This window comes from Enhydra lutris, unplaced genomic scaffold (genome assembly GCF_002288905.1).
Source record: "Enhydra lutris kenyoni isolate GAN:26980312 unplaced genomic scaffold, ASM228890v2 scaffoldscaffold77, whole genome shotgun sequence".
Classification (NCBI taxonomy): domain Eukaryota; kingdom Metazoa; phylum Chordata; class Mammalia; order Carnivora; family Mustelidae; genus Enhydra; species Enhydra lutris.
The window spans coordinates 2,628,440-2,649,292 of NW_019154161.1; the positions used below are offsets into that span (position 1 = coordinate 2,628,440).

Here is a 20,853-nt window from a genome sequence, read left to right on the forward strand (position 1 = left end):
TTTTTTTTTTTTTTTTGAGAGGAAGAGACGGGTTACGGGGGAAAGAGCAGAGGGGAAGGGAGAGAGAGAACCTTAAGTTCCAACTCAGGGCACCATTTGGGGCTCGATCTCACAATCCTGAGATCATGACCTGAGCTGAAATCAAGAATCAGACGCTTAAACTGAGGGAACCACCGAGGTGCCGCTATGATTTTTTTTTTTTTTTTTTTTTTTTTTTTTTTTTTTTTTTTTTTAAATATCAGAAGATCTGGGGCACCTGGGAAGCTCTGTTGGTTAAGCATCTGCCTTCGCGTCAGGTCATGATCCTGGGTCTTGGGATTGAACCCCTGTCTCACTGCCTTACTCAGTGGGGAGCCTGCTTCTCACTCTCCCTCTGCCGCATGCCGCTCTGCCGACTTGTGGTCTCTCTCTGTCAAATAAATACATAAAATCTTAAAAAGGGGGGGGGGCACCTGGGTGGCTCAGTGGGTTAAGCCTCTGCCTTGGGCTCAAGTCATGATCTCAGGGTCCTGGGATCAAGCCCTGCATCAGGCTCTCTGCTCAGTGGGGAACCTGCTTCCCCTCCTCTCTGCCTGCTGCTCTGCCTACTTGTGATCTCTTTCTCTCTGTCAAATAAATAAAATCTTAAAAAAAAAAAAAAAGGAAGATCTGACATTAGAGGCTTCTCCTCGGCTGCTTTCAAAATCACGTGGATTCAAACCACCCTCATCTAGACATGTGGGGGGCCACAAAAGAAAGAACTGAAAACAGAAACAGTTCAGAAGTTCCTTCTGGAGAAAACAGGTTTCTTTTTTTTTTACCCCACTGGCCCGCATGGAAACTGGAGCAATAATTTGGCCAAACCCAGTCAAAGCTTAACATACGTGGATCCCGTGGCCCCACAATCTCACTCCGCTGACATACACACTCAAGAGACGCACACACATGCCCAAGAAAACACGAACTAGAATGTTCACAGTAAGGGGCGCCCAGCTGGCTCAAGTCAGAAGAGTGTGTGACTCTTGATCTCTTGAGTTTGATCCCCATGTTGGGTTTTAGAGATTACTTAAAGGTAAAATCTTTTTTTTTTTTTTTTAAGATTTTATTTATTTGACACAGAGTGTGCATACAAGCAGCAGGAGCAGCAGGCAGAGGGAGAGGGAGAAGCAGGCTCCCTGCTGAGCAGAGAGCCTGGTGCAGGGGCTTGATCCCAAGATCCTGGGATCATGACCTGAGCTGAAGGCAGAGGCTTTAACCCACTGAGCAACCCAGGCGCCCAATAAATAAAATCTTTAAAAAATAAAAAAAAATTTTTAAAATACCTGGGTTTGGTAGCTTCACTTTCTTAAGAAAAGAAAGAAAGAAAAGAAAAGAAGGAAGGAAGGAAGAAAGAAGAAAGAAAAAGAAGAAAGAAAGGTAGGTGGAAAGAAGGAAGGAAGGAAAAAAGAAAGTTCACAGCAGCTCTGTTTGCAATCCCTGTGTCTGGGAATAACTAGAAAGCTTATGAACAGACTAGATGAATTGTGGGCCACACATAGTGGAGTGAAAAGGAAGGAATCATCTTCCTAGTACGAGTCCAGGCAGCGTGATTCCACTTCTCTAAAGTAAGTAAGCAAAACTGTGCTGTTTGAAATCAAGATAGTGGTTATCTTTGTGGAAGCCATGTCTGGGCCCTGCTAGGGACTGAGAGATGATATTCTGCTTCTTGACCTGAACACTAGCTACAAGCGCGTGTGCGCGGTTTGTAAAAATTCATTTCACCAAACACTTGAGTTGCGGACATCATGTATGTTAAAAAACTTACTGAAATTCACAGCAATAACAAAGAAATGTGCTTGGCAATTTGGCAACGTCTACCAAATTCATAAATTCCACTTCTAGGAACTTACCTGCAATTAAACTCATGGAAAATTCCAGATATGCTAGAGCCTTCTGTGCAACATCGTTTAGAAAAGACTGGAAACAGGGCCCCTGGGTGGCTCAGTTAGATGTCTGCCTTTGGCTCAGGTCATGATCCTGGGGTTCTGGGATGGAGTCCTGCATCGGGCTCCCTGCTCAGGGGGGAGCCTGCCTCTCCCTCTCCCACTCCCCCTGCTTGTGTTCCCTCTCTCGCTCTGTCCCTCTCTGTCAAATAAATAAGTAAAATCTTTAAACAAAATAAAAAAGACTGGAAACAGCCTCAGTGGTGGTCATTGGAGAACTAGTTAGATTTTTATGGGTTGAATTGAAATAGTCTTCAAAATATATTCCCAAGGCACCCTCCCCCCCCCCCCACCGACTGGTTCAGTTAGGGAAGCATGTGACTCTTGACCTCGTGGCAATGAGTTTGAGTCCCACGTTGGGTGTAGAGATTACTTAAATAAATACATTTAAATATATAGTCTTTATTATCTCAATAAAAAATAAATTATGAAAGTTAAAAATCAGAGGATTCTGATTTTTAAAAAATTATGTGAAACAAGAAAGGTTAAAAAAATATTGTTAGTCACCTGCTATCCTTTCTATTAAAAAGAAAAACAGTGGGGCGTGTGGGTGGCTCAGTAGGTTAAAGCCTCTGCCTTTGGCTCAGGTCATGATCCCAAGGTCTCTGCTCAGCAGGGAGCCTGCTTCCTCCTCTCTCTCTCTGCCTGCCTCTCTGCCTACTTGTGGTCTCTGTCTGTCAAATAAATAAACAAAAACTTAAAAAAAAAAAAAAAAAAACCAGTTTGTACATATTTGCCTAAATCTATGTAAATTTCTCCCTGGAAAGAAATACAGGCTGCCTGTGAGGAGGCGAACTTGGTGGAAGAAAGACTCATGTTTAGCATATAACATCTTGTACATTTAGAATTTTGTATCCTATAGGTATATTGCCAAAACTTAAAAATAAGCAAAATGTGTAAAAGACCAAAAAAAAAAAAAAAACAACCAAAAAACTGGGGAGAGGCACTAAGGGTGACAGGGTGCTGTTCAGCTTTCTGTCATAAGCTGTTCCGCACAAGTCATTTGTTGATTATTTTGAATTTAGAAAAATGTTTTTAACTAGAATTTAAATGAAAATTTGGAAAGAGAAAAAAAAAATTAAAATCTGAAATGTTTTCAAACATGCGGCCCCCAAAGATCTACAAATTTATCCTCGGCTTTCATAAACTAGTTCTCCACCTCCAGCCACTAGGGGGCAGTACATTACCATAGTTAAAAGCTTGGATTCAGACACTGGGATTCACATTCCAACCCTATTGGAGATAGCAATTATAAACTCTGGATAAAACAGAAAACAATTACCTAAAGGCACTGGAAAGTTGAGGGGGGCGGGGGAAGCAACCAGAAACTGGAGAGAAACTGACACTCGATAAAAAAGAAATGCGTCGCTTGCGCGGCTCAGTCCGTTGAGCAGCTGACTCTTGATTTCAGCTCAGGCCAAAATCTCAGGGTCTTGAGATCTAGCGGGGCATCGGGCTCCCGACTGGGAGTGGAGCCTGCTTAAGAAGAAAGAGGGGGCAGGTTCTAGCCCCTGCTGAGAGGGGCAGCTAAAACTAAAACACCAGAGGAAGATCCAGTCTTCCTGGCGTGAAATAGCAGAGCAACAGGAAAGATATAAATCTAGAAAAGAGATCCAGCATGGAGGCACTCCAAGTATTTTTATATAAACTCTGCTCAAATATCCAGCTGACCTCCAGAGCCACACCCTCCAAACAGCCCAGCTAAACTTAAAAAATATCAGCTAAAATTTGAGGCACAAATTTTAAAGGAGGGAGTTTTATAGAGATTACAGTTGGAATTTACCAACTTAATGGGTTACTCAAGAAAAAAAATAATTGATGCTCTTCAGAGGAACATAACAGACTCCAGTTTGTTTGTTTGTTTTTAAAGATTATTTATTTATTTGACAGACAGAGATCACAAGTAGGCAGAGAGGCAGGCAGAGAGAGGAGGAAGCAGGCTCCCTGCTGTGCAGAGAGCCAGATGCGGGGCTCGATCCCAGGAGCCTTGGATCATGACCTGAGCCGAAGGCAGAGGCTTTAACCCACTGAACCACCCAGGCGCCCCAGACTCCAGTTTTTTTACAGTGTATCCAGGATACACTCTAACATTACTAAAAAAAAAAAAAAAAAGGGTAGAAAAATATGACCCATTCTCAAGATAAAAGGCAATCAGTTAACTGAGATCAACACCAAAATGACCCATATATTGGAACAAGAAAAAAAAATAGATGTAAAAAATAGTTGTTATAACTATGCTCAAGAAACTAAGAGAAAGTATGTTTCTACTGAATAAGAAGAAATCTTGGTATAGAAATAAAACAATGAAAAAGAACAGAATAAGGTCACCTGGGTGGCTCAGTTGGTTAAGCATCTGCCTTCAGCTCAGGTCATGATCCCAGGGTCCTAGAATCGAGCCCCAAGCAGGGAACTTGCTTCTCCCTCTCCCTCTGCTGCTCCCCCTGCTTGTGCTCTCCCTCTCTGTCAAATAAATAAATAAATAAAATCTTTTAAAAAATAGAATAGAAATTCTAGAATGAATAATGGCAAGTTATGAATTTTTGAATGAATGAATGAATGATTTTGGCAAGTTCACAGGTTACAAAGTTTTTTTTTTTTAAGATTTTATTTATTTATTAGACAGAGATCACAAGTAGGCAGAGAGGCAGGCAGAGAGAGAGAGTGGAGGAAGCAGGCTCCCTGCTGAGCAGAGAGCCTGATTCGGGGCTGGATCCCATGACCCTGACATCATGATCCGAGCTGAAGGCAGAGGCTCAACCCACTGAGCCACCCAGGTGCCCCAGGTTACAAAGTTTTTATACAAAAATAATGGTATTGTATATTGTAGAGGCAAGAAATCAGAACATGAAATTTAAAAGTAACTTCATTTGCCATACCCTAAAACCCAGAAAATACTTAGGAATAAATTTAATAAAAGATTTAACGCCTTTACTCTGACAACTACAAAACACTGCTGAGAGAATGCCAACATTTGTATCTCCAGAAAAATATACTATGTTCATGGATTGGAAAATATAATACTGTTAAGATGCCAATTCTCCCCACATTGGTCTATACAGTTTACAGTCTCATCCTGGCTTGTTCCCATCTCTTTCCCCAAGAAGGAAAACAAAAAACATCAAATAGGGAGATTATTTGACTTATATTTTCTTTTATATTTTAGTTACCTATGATTTTTTTTAACCAATAGGCTTTATTTTTTAAAGTTTTAATTTATTTGTCAGAGAGAGAGCACAAGCAGAGGGAGTGGCAGGCAAGGGGAGAAGCAGACTCCTCACTGAGCAGGGAGCCGATATGGGAGTCAATCCCAGGACTCTGAGATCATGACCTGAGCCGAAGGCAGATCCTTATCCGACTGAGCCACTCAGGCATCCCAAATAGGCTTTATTTTTTTAAAAATATTTTATTTATTTATTTGACAGGGAGAGAGCACAAGCAGGGGGAGTAGCAGGAAGAGGGAGAAGCAGGCTTCCCACAGAGCAGGGAGCCCGATATGGGGACTCGATCCCAGGACCCCGGGACCATGACCTGAGCTGAAGGCAGATGCTTAACCAACTGAGCCACTCAGGGACCCAAATAGGCTTTATTTTTAAGAGCAGTTTGGGGTTTACAGAAAATGAGAGAAAAGAACAGAGAGTTCCCAGGTGTACCCCCTACACCCCACCCCAGTTTCTCCTCTTATTAGCATAGTGCTTTAGTGTGGTACTTTGTTATAACTGATAAGCCAGCATTGATACTTTTTCCCCCCCAGAGAGAGGGAGAGAGGTGGGGCAGGGGAGAGGGAGAGGGAGAGGGAGAGAATCTCAAGTAGGCTCCATACCCAGCACACAGCCAGACCTGGGGTTCCAGCTCATGACCCCCAAATCATGAACTGAGCCAAAATCAAGAATCATACTCTTAACCCACTGAGCCATCCAGATACCCCTTATTTATTTGAGAAAAAGAGAGAGCAAGAGAGAACACGCAAGCACATGCAAGTGGGGGAGGGGCAGGGGGAGGGAGAGAATCTCAAGCTGACTCCCCACTGAGCGTGGAGCCTGACTCCGGGCTCGATCTCACAACCCTGAGATCATGACCTGAGCAAAATCAAGAGTCAGACATGAAACCAACTGAGCCATCGGATGCCCCTCTAGAGGAGAATTTGACAAGTGGGTCTCATGGGGCTGCAGGAGGAATAAAATCCATCCTTCTGTCCCCACCCCAACTCAGCAGCAAGGAGACTATGTTATAACCCAAGACGCCTCATGGCTCACATCTACTCCTCTCCCCAACACCCTCCAGGAACTCCCATGTCCCTGAGAGTAAACTCTGTCCATGTCTCTCTGGGTCTCTGCCTCTAGCAATCTTGTCCCACCACAAAGGGACCTGAGGACCTGTCCCCAAGACCTTGTATGACCCGGTCCCAGTCACCTCCCCACTGGTCCCACTTGCTGACTCCATTCCAGCCACACTGGCCTGCTGGCTGCGCACGCGCGCGCGCGCGCACACACACACACACACACACACACACACACACACACACACACACAAGACACACTCTGGCTTCAGGGCCCCTTCTGTTCCCTCTGCCCTGCCGGCTCTCCCTCCAGATGTCCCCAGGGCTTCCACTTCTGTTCACCAGCACAGCCCCTCCGGGGCACTCAACAGAGCATTGCCTTCCTGCGCCATCTAGAACCTTCTGTCTGGCTTGCTCATGGCTGGGTCCAGCCTGCTAGGTTTTTTTTTGTTTGTTTGTTTGTTTTTTAAGATTTTTGTTTATTTGACAGACAGAGATCACAAGTAGGCAGAGAGGCAGACAGAGAGGAAGGGAAGCAGGCTCCCTGCTGAGCAGAGAGCCCGATATGGGGCTCAATCCCAGGACCCTGGAATCATGACCCGAGGCGAAGGCAGAGGCTTTAACCCACTGAGCCACCCAGGCGCCCCCAGCCTGCTAGTTTTACTTTCCGTCTCCAGGAGTGCCCTCAAAGCCTGCTAACACCGAGTCCCCTTTCCAAATGCCCGATCTCTCCTTCAGCACCACAGTCCCCACAACGCCCAGCCACAGCCCCCGATTCCTCCCTGAGGCCCCTGTCCCCCTCTAAGAGACACACAGACAAGACCCCAGCACTGGAGTTTATTGCCTCCGTGGCAGAGAGGAGGCATTCTGGGGCCAGTGCCCTCGGGCGAGTCAAGGGCAGGGGTGGGGGGTGGGGGGGATTTCTCTGCTGTGTGGTGTGAGGCTGGGATGGGGCACCGGGGTGGTGGGTGGAGGTTCCTGGAGGCTGAGCTTGGTTTGGGAGCCCCTCCCTGGTCTGGGCTGGGTGATTCTGCCAGTGAGAAATGGATTGTTCACTCGCCCTTGGGGTCTACGAGACCCCTGGGGGCAGGGTGGGAAGGGCTGGGAGGGGCTGCAGTGTCTTGGAGAAGTTGACCTGGTCGGTCCCTGAGAGCTCAGTGGCAGAGGGACTTGGGTGCAGGCGTCCACACCCTGCAGGTCCAGATGGGGAGGGACGGCCTGGTCACGGGGTCCCTCCTCAGGTCATCCCCTGGGGCTACAAGGCTGTAGCGCACACATTGGGGGCGGGCTCACAGCTCATCGTGGTGGCGTGTCAGGTCCTCGCCGTAGTTGGTGGCCTGGCTGCCCACGAACATGTTCCAGTTACTGAGGATCTCGGCCTTGCTCAAACGTCCATCCTGGAGGGAGGGTCAGAGGGCAGCAGGGGTGACGAGGGGCCCTGCCTGGGAGACTACTCTCTGAGCTTAGTCTGCCCCCCATCCGCGGGGGGGGGGGTCTCTGTCCCTCCTTTTCCACCACCCCTTCCCCCCCCACCCCTTTCCTCATTCATCCCTGGCCCAGCAGGACCCCGGGGGCAGCTCCCCGCCAGTCCGGCCACGTCTGCACAACAGCCTCCTACGCGCACCTTGTCCGTGTCGCTCTCGTGCAGCAGGTGGTTGGCCTCCACCAACGGCTGGTCCTGGGCGGGGGGCAGCACCCAGTGGCCCACCTCGCTGCCGTCCAGCCGCCCGTCCTTGTTCAGATCGCGGAAGTCCCGGAACTGCTCCCGCTCCGTCTGCACCCAGGCCGGCTCCTCCTCCCCGGGCTCGGCCGAGTACAGATCCGCTGCGCCGGGCGACAGGGGCCATGTCAGGCCGGGTTCGGGGCCAGCGGGCACCCCGGGGCTCGGTCCCTGCCCTGCAGCCTCCCGACCGCGGGCACCCCCGGCAGCCCAGTGCCCCTGCTCTCCGGCCTCGGGCTCCTCTGCTGGAATGGGGCTAACAGCGACGCGGGACCAGCAGGGGTAGGGGGAAAGGGACTGGACGCGTTGATCATTTCCTTGACCGGCTGTCAATCTGTTTGCCTGGGACAGGGGCGTAGGCCTGGTGAGGAGATACTAAAAAGCCACCTTTCCAATGGCTCACCCCGCTTTAAGAAGCTCCCTTGGGACACCTGGGTGGCTCAGTCAGTTAAGCGGCTGCCTTCGGCTGGGGTCATGATCTCAGGGTCCTGGGATCGAGTTCTGCATTGGGCTCCCTGCTCTGCGGAGAACCTGCTTCTCCCTCTCCCTCTGCCTGCCGCTCTGCCTACCTGTGCTCTCTCTCCCTGTCAAATAAATAAATAAAATCAAAAAAAAAAAAAAAAGGCGGCTGCCTTCTGCTCAGGTCATGATCCCAGAGTCCTGGGATCAAGCCCCACATCCCGCTCCCTGTTCTACAGGAGCCTGCTTCTCTCTCTCAACCTGTCCCTCTCCCTCTGCTCTTCCCCCTGCTTGTGCTCTCTCTCAAATAAATAAAATCTTTATTTAAAAAAAAAAAAAAGACATTTATTTGACAGAGAGAGAGAGAGAGAGCACATCCATCCAGAACATTTTCATCCTCCCAAAAGGAGACCTCTTTCCCATTAAGAAGTGACCCCCCTACACCGCCACCCCCACCCCAGCCCCAGGCCATGAATAATCTAATTCCTGTCTCCATACAATAACCGTGTGACCCTCTGTGTCTGGCTTCTTTCACTGGGCACAGTGTTTTTATTTTGTATTCAAGTGTAGCTGACACACAATGTTACATTAGTTTGGGGTGTCATAGGTTTGGGGTGTGAGACCTAGGTGACTAGACTTACCCACACTGTGGCGGATGAGTACTTCCTCCCCTTTTATGGCTGAATAACATCCCATTGTACCGCTCTCCCGCCTTCCACTTAGCATTCATCCCCCAGGGGCGTCTGAGTTGACCAGATGTCTTCGTAGGAGCTGGGTACTCTACTCCCACCGTTTTTAAAATTTTTATTTATTTATTTGTCAGAGAGAGAGAAAGAGCACAAGCAGGGGGAGCAGCAGACTCCCCACCAAGCAGGGAGCCTGATGCGGGGCTTGATCCCAGGACAGTGGGATCATGACCTGAGTCAAAGGCACACGCTTACCCTACTGAGCCACCCGGGTGCCCCCTCTACTGCGGCCTCTACAGGTATGTACAGGTAAGTACAGGTTGAGGAACTCGTTTCCGGTCCCAAGACTGGGAGGTGGCAGGTGGGAGACACTGCACACTTGTTCTAGAAGCTACACCCTTGAACACGGTGCACCCCCACCTCTCCCACCTTCCCGAACACGCCACCCACCTGCCCTCCCAGCTGGGGTCAGAGCCCAGGACGCCCCCTCCATCCTCCTGGCTCATATCCTTCCCTCTATCACCCAACGGTTGCGAAATTACATTACTTTGGGGAGTCCTGGGGTGCGGCCCGCATCTGTCTCTCCAGAACCCCACAGGGAAAGGAGAGGCCCAGGGGGCAGGGGTGGGACCTCGGGCTCGGCCTGCCGGGACTTCCATTCTGCTCCACCTCAGCCAAGTATCTACCCCTCGGGCCTCAGCTTCCTCATCTGTGAAAAGGGGCGATAACACCCCTCTTGTCGGTTGCCAAGGGGATGGAGCCAATTTTCAAGTGCTAGCCACTTAGGACAGAGCCTTGCCTGTGGCAACAAGGTGTGTGACTCAGTGATGATCCCTGAATTTTTTCTGACCAAAAAAAAAAAAAAGACTTCTATCTTTCTCACAGATGTAAGGAAGATAAATTATGCTTAAATAAAAATGTTCTGCCTGAGGGTTTGTTCCATAAAAACAGGCCATAGAAAAGTGTTTTCCAGCTCGTACAAATATCCATGTTTAACCGCTTTCCCCTCAACCAAATTCTTTGCCCCCGAGAGGGCAGGGGTAGAGGCAGGGCCCAGGGGAAGTCTGAGGGTGGCACGAGGGGACCCCCATTACAGAGTGACAGGAGACACGGTCTTTGCTGTGCAAATGCAGACTCAAGACAATCTCCCCAACCCCAACCAATGTAGCCTCTGAGGCCTAATTCTGCAGATAATCCAGACTCTCCCAGGAAGGAAGCCGGTCTGTGACATTCTCTGCTGTGTCCTCAATCACAAACATGCAGTAGGAGCTCAATACATGTTTCCTGATTCCGGCACACAGTTGGCGCTTAATGGATGCTTTTTTGGTCTGGCCCACAGAAGGTCCTGGATAAATGTTTCCTGGGCCTGGCACAGAGTAGGTGCTTGGTAAAGATTTGCTGGGCCCGACAAATATAAGTATTCAATCAATGTTAGCTGGGCCCCACACACAGTGGGTGATCGATAAATACTTTTAGGGCCCAGCACACAGTAGGTGCTCAATTAATGTTTGGTGGCTACTGGAACTCAAGCAGTGTCCCTGCCCCCACTTCAGAGGGCCGCTGCTCTCCTATGGGTGGTATACTCTGGGCTGCCTGGGGGAGGACAGGCGTCCTTAGGGAGGGATTGGCTTCCACTCACCGATATACTCATCCACTTGGACGTAGCCATCCTTGTTCTTGTCCAGATCCTCCAGGGTTTCCTGGGGGAAAGAGAGGCATTGGGGCTGGCTCCTAGAAGGGCTGGGCCCCTGGGGCTGGGATGTGAAGTTTTCTTAGGGAATCTGGCTCGGACTCGGCTGTATGCAGGCATCAGAGCAGTCTCATTGGGGTCTACCTGTCCTGGGTAGGGGTAGAGGTTGGGTGGCTTTCTGGGGTGTATAATGATGCGGGTTCTATCTGCCTTTAGTGGATGGGGGTCAGAGAACCCAGATATCCTTGCTTCCACTGAAGAAGACCTGTCCTGCCTCGCGCTTTTCCCACACCCAACAGCAAATGCTCTCCAAGGGCAGGAGTCCCTTCTTGTTTAGCAGAGCCCAGATCCCAGCTCCACTTTACGTCAGAGCGAGACACACTTGGTGGCCCACTGTGACCCAGGCTCAGTACCTCTGCTCTCGGTTTTCTCTCCATTTCTTGAGCAAACAGCTTCTGTTCCCCACTTTTTAAGATGTGTTTGTTTATTATTTGGGAGAGGGAGTAAAGGACAAAGGGAGAGGGGAGACAGACTCCCCACTGAGCAGGGAGCCTGAGGGAGGGCTTGATCTCACAACCCTGAGACCTTGACCTGAGCCACAATCAAGAGTCAGACGCTTAACTGACTGAGCCACCCAGGCACCCCTGTTTCCCACTTTTATATTCAAACTCACTGTAGGATGGGGTAGGGTCTGACACGCCACTATGCCTTCCTCACAAAGAAAGCTCAACATTTTAGGGTTGCCAGAAAAAAATGCAGGATGCTCACTTATGTCCAACTTTCAGATGAACAACTAATAATTATTTTTTAAAAGATTTTATTTATTTATTTGACAGAGATCACAAGTAGGCAGAGAGGCAGGCAGGGAGGGGGGAAGCAGGATCCCCCCTGGAGCAAAGAGCCCGATGCGGGGCTTGATCCCAGGACCCCAGGATTATGACCTGAGCTGAAGGCAGAGGCTCAACCCACTGAGCCACCCAGGCATCCCAATAATTCTTTAGAATAAGGATGCCCCACACAATATCCAGAACATACTTATACTACTGGACACAGTTACATTTGAATTTCAGGTATTTTTTTAAAACATAAGTATATCCCAAATGTTGTGTGGGACATACTTATACTAAAAAAAATGGTTTATATTACTTGTTACAAATTCAAGTATAATTGAATGCCCTTTGTTATTTGGTAAAGGTGGTAACTCTGTAGCACTTACATATTGAAATTCTTGTTATTTCTTTTAAGTGACTTATTTATTTATTTATTTATTTTTAAAGTAGGCTCCACGCCCAGTGTGCCTCTCGAACTCGTGCCTCTGAGATCAGGAGTTACATGGTCTGAATGAGCCAGCCAGAGGGCCAAGTGACACTCAATATAAACGAATGTAAAAGAGGACAGCAGAGTTTAGACAAGGGCTCAGCAAACTTTTCCCAAAAAGGGCCAGAGAGGAAATAGTTCTGGGTTTGTGTGCTGTATGGTCTCCATCGAAATGACACAGCTCTTTGGTTGTGGCACATGGAAGCCTAGGATCGTGGCTATGTTCCAATAAAACTTTATTTGCAAAAACAAGTTGTGGGCTGGATTCTGCTGTGAGTTAGACAGTTTGTTGACCGTTGGTGTGGATCATGGATTCAACTGCCAGGGTTCAAATCTGAGCTGGGGCACTTCTGGTCTGGGTGATCTCAGGCAAGTCTCCCCATCTCTCTGTGCCTAGGCGTCCTCATCTATAAAATGAAGATGGTAGGGTGCCTGGGCGGCTCAGTTGGTTAGGCGTCTGCCTTTGGCTCAGGTCATGACCCTGGGGTCCTGGGATCGAGCCCCACATTGGGCTCCCTGCTCAGCGGGGATTCTGCTTCTTCCTCTCCCTCTGCCCCTCCCCCACTCATGCACCCACGCGCGTGCTCTCTCTCTCTAATAAATGAGATCTTAAAAAAATAATAAAATGAAGATGTTAGCCCACCCCCATATGGTTGCCATGAGGATTCACTCAGGCTAATACTTAGGTCAAGGTGTTACCACGGTGCTCCTGGTACACAACACACGCTGTCAGGGTCTGTTAAATAATCTCAACTCAGGGGGCCTCTGGCTGACTCAGTCAGTAGAGCACGTGGCTCTTGGTCTTGGGGTTGTAAGTTCAAGTTCCACGTTGGAGGTAGAGATTACTTAAAAAACAAAATCTTAAAAGGAAAAAACCTCGACTCAGGGGCGTAAAAGGTATTTCAACATTATCTGCTATAAAAAAAGGACTTTGGGTCTTGGAGGGTGGGGAGTCTAGTGGGTTTGAGAAGGCTGGGTTAATGACCTCTCTCCTCTCCGGATTGTAGTTACCTCTGGAATGGGCCGGAAGGCCCACCTCAACGGTGCACACATTGGGTCAGTAAAATGCCTGAGAAATATCGGAAGCAACTGCAAACACACATCCCAGTGGGAACAGGGATTCTACTGCTAGAAGTTTTCTCCTGTAGCTATACTGACACATGTATGCAATGTGACGTAAGGAACATTTATCACCAATTTTGCAGGTTTACATGTTTTAACTCATCTAGTCCCTACAACCAGCCCTGATGTAGGAATAGTTATCAGTACCACAATTTTATAGATGAAGAACAAGTCCAGAGAGGTTAAGTAACTTCCCCAAGGTCACACAGCCAGGAAGCTGCAGGGCTGGGACTTGAACCCAGGCCTCCTGGCCCCAGAGCCCTTGATCCTAACAGGCTTGCCACAGACCCTTACACCAGCTGTGGAAATGGAGCCACAAGAGAGGGGTTGGGGGATAGGGTCGAGGAGATGGGAAAGGTAGAGGGTTATCCAGTTTTCTGGGGTCCTTTGGGCATTTAAACACATTAGTATGTTAGCTATTTTAGACATTCAACTACATTATTTTTTATTTTTTTAAAGATTTTATTTATTTATTTGAGAGAGAGAGAGAACAGAGGGAGAGGGAGAAGCAGACTCTCTGCTGAGCAGGGAGCCTGACAGGGGCTCGATCCCAGGACCCCAGGGTCATGATCAGAGCCAAAGGCAGATGCTTAACCAGTTGAGCCACCCAGGTGCCCCAAAACTACATTTTAATTTTTTTTTTTTTTTTTAAGATTTTCATTTATTTGACAGAGCACAAGTAGGCAGAGAGGCAGGCAGAGAGAGAGAGGAGGAAGAGGCAGGCTCCCTGCCGAGCAGAGAGCCCGATGTGAGGCTCGATCCCAGGACCCTGGGATCATGACCTGAGCCGAAGGCAGAGGCCTTAACCACTGAGCCACCCAGGCGCCCCCCAAAACTACATTTTAAAAATAATTTTTAAAATCATAATTTGTGGGGACGCCTGGGTGGCTCAGTTGGTTATGTCTGTCTTCAGCTCAGGTCATGGATCGAGTCGTGCTTTGGGCTCCCTGCTCAGTGGGAAGCCTGCTTCTCCCTCTCCCTCTGCCCGCCGTTCCCCCTGCTTAAGCGCTTTCTTGCTCTCTGTCAAGTAAATAAATAAAATTTAAAATAATAATAATAATAACAGTCAGTGAAAATTTAGGCATGGTAGAAATGGGTGTAAATCCTTCCACGAAGAGTGAACCCTCATGTGAACTATGGACTTTGGGTGGTGACGTGTGGGTTTTGGTCTGTCCACTGTATCGAGTGTCCCACTTTGGTGCACGATGTTGATCGGGGGAGTGTGTGCATGTGGGGGCAGGGGCAGTGTGGGAAATCTGTGGACCCCTTGCTCAATATGGCCCTGAACCTAAACCTGCTCTAAAAATTAAGGTCTGGGGCATGTGGCTGGCTCAGTTGGTGGAAAATGTGACTCTTGATCTTGGGGTTGTGGATTTGAGCTCCAGATCAGATCTGGAGATTATTTAAAAATAAAATCTGGGGTGCCTGGGTGGCTCAGTGGTTTAAAGCCTCTGCCTTCGGCTCAGGTCATGATCCCAGAGTCCTGGGATCAAGCCCCACATCAGGCTCCCTGCTGAGCAGAGAGCCCGATAAAAAAAAACATTATCAGCGATGGATGTCTACTTGTGATCTCTGTCAAATAAATAAATAAAATCTTAAAAAAAAAAAAAAGAGAAAGAGAGAGAGGAGAAAGCAGGCTCCCTGCTGAACAGAGAGCCCGATGTGGGGCTTGATCCCAAGACCCTGAGATCATGACCTAAGCCGAAGGCAGAGGCTTAACCTTCTGAGCCACCCAGGCGCTCCTCCTCCTCTCTCTCTGCCTGCTTCTCTGCCTACTTGTAATCTCTGTCTGTCAAATAAATAAATAAAATTAAAAAAAAAAAAAAAGTACACCTGGCCAGCTCAGTTGGTAGAGCATGGGACCCCCTTTAAAAAAAAAAAAAAAAAAAAAGAGTCTGCCTTCAGCTCAGGTCATGATCCCAGCGTCCTGGGATCAAGTTCCGAGTCAGGCTCCCCCGGCTCAGCAGGGTGCCTGCTTCTCTCTCTCCCTCTGTGTGTACTCTCTCACTCTCTCTCTCTCAAATAAGCAAATAAAATCTTTAAATAAATATAAAATAAAATAAAACCTTTTAAAATAAAAATAAAACTTAAGGTCTGTTGGGGGAAAAAATGAAGGAGAAAAAAATCCTTCCACTACTGGGGAAGCTGGGTGGCTCAGTTAGCTAAGTGTCCAGCTCTTGATTTTGGCTCAGGTTATGATCTCCAAGTCATGAGATCGAGCCCCAAGTCAGGGTCCACATTGGGCATGGAGCCTGCTTAAGATTCTCTCTCCCTGGGCGCCTGGGTGGCTCAGTGGGTTGGGCCGCTGCCTTCGGCTCGGGTCGTGATCTCAGGGTCCTGGGATCGAGTCCTGCATCGGGCTCTCTGCTCAGCGGGGAGCCTGCTTCCCTTCCTCTCTCTCTGCCTGCCTCTCTGCCTACTTGTGATCTCTGTCTGTCAAATAAATAAATAAAATCTTAAAAAAAAAAAAAAGATTCTCTCTCCCTCTCTCTCTGCCCCTCCCCCCTTTCTGTCTAAAAAAACAAAAACAAAACCTGCCACCATAAAATGGAGAAGGAATTGGGGTTGGCACAAAAATTATAAAGGAATAAGAAGACAAAAGGGGTCAGCAGAAATGGCCTCAGAGTAGACACACCATGTGCGGGGTTGGGGTTTTTCAGGGGTTCGGCCAGGATTGGGGCTCCCCGAGACACTTCTGGGGAATGTGTTTTCAGGCCGGGGACCTGGACTCCAAACATGAGGACAGGAAGGGGAAGGTAGACCCAGGAGAGACCAGACACGAGGAGGTCAGGCGATGGGCAGGGGAGAGGTTGCCCTCCACGGATCTGTTTGCAGGCTAGGTTCCCTGGGGAAGGTGCTGGAAAACCAGGTAAACACTGGTGGGCTGGGCCTGACCTCAGAAGCCCGGGTCCCAGGAGGTGGGTGGGAAGTGGCGAGCAGCCTCCTCGGGCCCCAACTCACAGCAATCACGATGTCTCGCATGTGAGGGAACTCCTCGGGGTGCAAGAAGGCTGTCAGCTCCTCCCGAGTGGCCATCGAGTCCCCGTCCTGGTCCGCCACCCGGAAACGCCGCTCGTCCCGAGCCAGCATTTTCTTGTAGGTCTCGGCGTCCTCCACGTCATGAAATTCCTCACCTGGGGAAGGGGACAATCTCTTTCAGCTGTGTTTTACTGGAAGGAACGCCAGGCAGGTTGAGGGAAAAGACAAAGGACTCAGCTCAGTAGAATCAGAGCAGGAAGGCCCCCACAGAACTTGTAATAATTAATGTATATTCATTGTTTACTTATATTAGCAACGTTGTCATGAAAGCTTATTATATGCAAAGCTCTTTCCCTACAAAATTGCATTTAATTCTCACAAAAAGCAAGTCAAGAGAGTCTTTTCATCTATTCTCACTTTATGAAGGAGAAAATGGATTCCCACAGAGAGGAAATAACCAGCCCGAAGTCATGCAGCCAGGAAAGGAGCTCTGAGTTGACACTGGCCCTTTGGGCCCCAAGGTCACCCTCTGGTGCTTTAAGGTATACAGACTCGGGTTATAGGACAGAGAATAGGAGAAGGGCGTTTTCAAGAAAGGAAAGGGTATGAGCGGAATGTGGAGGTTTGAAGAGCTCCTGAGTTCAGGGAAACTACAGAAGGTCCACTTGGCTGGCCAGAAAATGCAGAAAAACACAGCCAGAGGGGTGGGCCAGGCTGGGCTGAGGAGCTGGGTGTCTCTTCTGGAGACCCGGGGGGAGCCATGAAGGGCTGCGAGCAGGGGAGAATTAGGATCAACTCCATGGGTGGGAAGACCCCTCTGTGATATAGGGACAGACTGGAGGAGGAGTGTGGAGGGAGGGTCCATAAGGAAGAAAACAAGAGCAGTGGGGGTTGCCAGGCTGGGGCATGGGGACAGACAAGAGGGAACACAGTCAGGGCATGGGGTAAATGGATTTGAGGTTTTTTTTTTTTTTTTTAAGATATTATTTATTTGATAGAGAGCAAGAAAGCATAAGCAGGAGGAGCAGCAGATGAAAAAGGAGAAACAGCCTCCCTGTTGAGCAATGAGCGTGATGCAGAACTCGATCCCAGGACCCCAGGATCATGACCTGAGCCGAAGGCAGATGCTTAACCTACTGAGCCACCCAGGAGCCCCAGGATTTGGGGTTCTGTCAGAGATCAACGGTCAGGATGACAGGGCATGGGAGGTAGATGTCCCTGGGCAAGGATCCCCCAGTCACGATAAGAGAGGTCGTGGATGCCATCGCGAGTGAGAAGCCAGAGATCAGGGATTGGGAGTTTCTGGTGATGAAGTACTGGAAGTTGGTAGAACTTGATCAAGGGTTAGAAGCAAAGGTTAGGGATTCTGTTTCGTAGGCTAAAGGTTCTCAGAATGAGGCTGTCAAAAAGGTCAAGGTCACAGTATGTGTGTTTTCGAGGGAGCAAGAGTCGGGATCTCGCCGCGTACCCGGCGCATAGTGGCCGTAGGTGGCGTTGCGCAGCTCCTCCCAACCCACGCGCCCGTCGCGGTCCGTGTCGTACGTGTTCCAGGCCGCGGTCACCGAGTCCCGTATGTGCCGCTGCTGCGTGTGCGCGATCCAAGCACGGAGCTCGGCCAGCGACACCCAGCCGTCCCCGTCCCCTGCACGGTCCATGCGGTCCACGATGCGCCTGCGAGTCGGGGCGGGGCACAAGTCAGTCGCAGACTCCGCCCACCAGGAGACCCGCCTTCGCCCAGGCTCCGCCCCTCACACGGAGCCACGCCCCACCTGAAACACAACCCCCCCCACATATAGGGTTGATAAAACGGTACCAGAGCCGCCCGCGCACCGAGGGGAGACACCGGTCAATCCCGGGCCATGCCCAGGACAGAGCTCCGCCCCCTCAATCCAGGCGCTGCGGGTCTACGGCTGGCGCGGCGGTCCTCCACACGCCCTGGTTGGGGGAAGGACCTAAAGCAATCCAGGGCCACACCCGTCACCCCGACTCCGCCCCTGGGCCCTCACTTGCTCCCCTTTCTCATTTGTCCGAGTTGGGGTGGGGGCAAGGAGGAGGTGTCACATCGCACCCCTCGCCCGCCGGTCCCCTAGGCCAAGACTCTCTCTGAACTCTTGATGGCCACGGCCACGCACACACCCGACCCCTCGCCCTTTCAGGCGCGGCGGGTCTTCAGGGCATCCCTTCCAACCCCCCCGCTGCCCCGCCCGCCTGGCTGCGCTGGCCTATTCCAGGCCCCTCTCCCTCCGGTCCGACCCCGTGCTGCGTCCCGCCCCTTCCCCCTACTTCCTCCAGACCGTCTCAGGCTTCACCCGAGGACCATCACCCGCCACCATCAGTTCCTTCCTCCTGCTTCGGCCGGATCATGGGCACCGTGCGGTCTATGAAGCCCCTGAAGGCCGTTCCTCGCGCACCTTCTCTCGGGCTGTGCGGATCTGCTCCCAGGCCTCCTCCCCCGTCCCCGGGCCACTCCCGCCACCGGTTTGGGTCTTTACCCAACCGCTCACAGAGCCCCAAGGAGCGCTCCTCTTGGTCACCGTTCTTAAACCCCGCAACCCAGTTCCCAGGGTCGAATCCGACACGGCTGTGCCCAGATGGCCGGCCCCTGCAACCCCCGCGCGACAGGCTGTGTCTGCTCTGATCAGTCTGGAGCTGGAGTCCCGGGATTCCCACGCTACCCTGAGGTTCAAGCTGTTGTTAAGACCGTGGGCTCCACGGCAAGATATTTTAGGTTCAAATCCTATCGCCTCCTCTTGCTGGCTGTGTGACTGTGGGCATGCCACTGAAACCTCTTTGTGCCTCAGTTTACCCCCTCTGTAAAATGGCAGATAAATGATAGAACCTACCCTTAAGTCTGGTTGTGGGGATTAAAGAAGTTAACCCTTGTAAAGCACTTAGAACAGCGCCAGGCATTGCAGTAATGCTACGCCAAATGTGAAGCCTATTACGCTGCCTTTCTTCTTCCCTCCTTCACCCAGTCCCATCCGCGCAGTCTCCCAGCCAGCAGTCAGTACCACTCTCTCCATCCTGATCTAGTCATCATCCCCTCCTGTCTTCCAACTGCACCGCTGCAGACGCTTCCTCACAGGCAACCAGAAGGATTCTGTTGAAACCTAAGTCAGCTCACACCCTCCCTCTGCTTAGAGTCCTCCCATGGCTCTCATCTCCCTCAGAGAAACGCTGAAATCTTCACTGTGACCTGAAGGCCCTGACCTCTTTTTCCCTCCTCTGCCATCACCTTCCACATTCTCCTCTTCGATCACTGGGTTCCAGCCACATGGGCCTCACTGTTCTGCAAATATCAGGCCCGTTCCTGCCTCAGGGCCTTTGCACTTACAGTTACCTCTGCTTGGAGTGCTATTCCCCCATATATCCACACGGCTCAAATATTACTTTCTCACTGAAGCCTCCCTTCACTTCCCTGTTAAAAATTACAACCCTGAATCCTCTCCTCCGTCTCTCTCCTACCCCAGACGCGCTCGGCTTTCCTCTGGGCTGAGCTGGTCGAATTCCTTGGCCACTTCTCGTCCCAGGAAAGCCTCATGGTCGTACTGGAAATTCCCGTGGGCGTCATCATGAGGGGCCTCGCTCAGGGGGGCCGCCTGGTGTACCCTCCCCTGGCCATGAGGGCCTGCATCAGGGGACGGCTTGCCCTGGGCCCCGTGCCTCAGCAGCAGCAGCAGCAACAGCAGAAGTGATGGTCGCCACATCATCAGTCCCTAGGGAGCAGTGGAGGCTAAAAGTCAGGGGTCACAGGAAAAACAATAGAGACAGGACAGGAGAATGGGGGTGGGGACGGAGAGACAGAAGACAAGACAGAGAGATGGTAGCTGGCCACAAAGTTTAGGGCTCAAGAAGGGCCGGGGGTGGGAAAAAGGGGGGCGGGGTTCTCAGAGGTAAAAGCAGAGGTAGTGACTGAATCTTCTGAGGGAGTCCCAGACGGGTCCCAGAGCCGCTGGTGGGGGGGTTCAAGCGCGAGACGTGGCGCACTTCCCACGCACACTGCGGGGCGGGGTCGTGTCCAGAGAGCAATCATGCAGGCCCCCAGGCGTTATTTGCAACCCAGACCCACTTTCCCGGCTCGAAAGAACCCGGACCGTCCTCCCTGGGCAAGCCACCCGCCCTCACCTCCCTTTACCAGTTTAGCCTGCTTCACTTCGCTCTACACAGTGGGCTCTGCTTTCTCTGAAAAGATGCCCAATTTAGCGGCTCTCCAGCCAGGCCCCGCCTCCAGCAGCGCAGAGACCCCGCCCTCCGACCAATGAGCGCTCAGAAGGACCCCAAAGGGGCAGGGCCGGTGAGCTCCGCGAAGACCGCGGGCCCCCACGCCACGTCCACAGAGAAGAGCGCGGCCGCAGAGGTTCCGCCCCGCTTCCCAGGGCAGGCGGGTGGGCGGCCCGGGAGGGACGCGGATGCCCAGAACTACAACTCCCGGCAGGCATCGCAGCGCCCTGCCAGACCACCGACCACGTCCAGCGGTACTATTTCCCCCAAGCCTCTTGGGAGGTGGTTTGGGGTTTTTTGGAGTTTGGGGTTGTTTTGTTTTGTTTATTTATTTATTTAAGTACTCTCTACACTGAGGGCGAAGCTGGAGCTCACCACCCCAAGATCAAGAGTCGCATCCTCTTCCGACTGAGGCCAGGCGC

The 20,853-nt window shown here is 50.6% G+C and overlaps 1 protein-coding gene across 2 annotated transcripts; it reads right to left on the minus strand.

Moving 5' to 3' along the window:
- Positions 1–6,956: 6,956 nt before the first annotated feature.
- Positions 6,957–20,393, minus strand: LOC111160716 (reticulocalbin 3). 2 transcript variants are annotated; one of them, XM_022524030.1, is made up of 7 exons: positions 20,346–20,393; positions 19,676–19,926; positions 17,679–17,881; positions 16,193–16,365; positions 10,742–10,802; positions 7,862–8,061; positions 6,957–7,634 (listed from the first exon to the last, which is right to left on the minus strand). In XM_022524030.1, the coding sequence occupies exons 2-7, from the start codon at positions 19,918–19,920 to the stop codon at positions 7,527–7,529; spliced, it is 990 nt and encodes a 329-aa protein (XP_022379738.1). In that variant the 5' UTR covers positions 19,921–19,926; positions 20,346–20,393; the 3' UTR covers positions 6,957–7,526. The 2 variants fall into 2 exon arrangements, with proteins under 2 accessions (XP_022379738.1, XP_022379739.1); XM_022524031.1 differs by having other exon boundaries at positions 20,336–20,370.
- Positions 20,394–20,853: the final 460 nt, after the last annotated feature.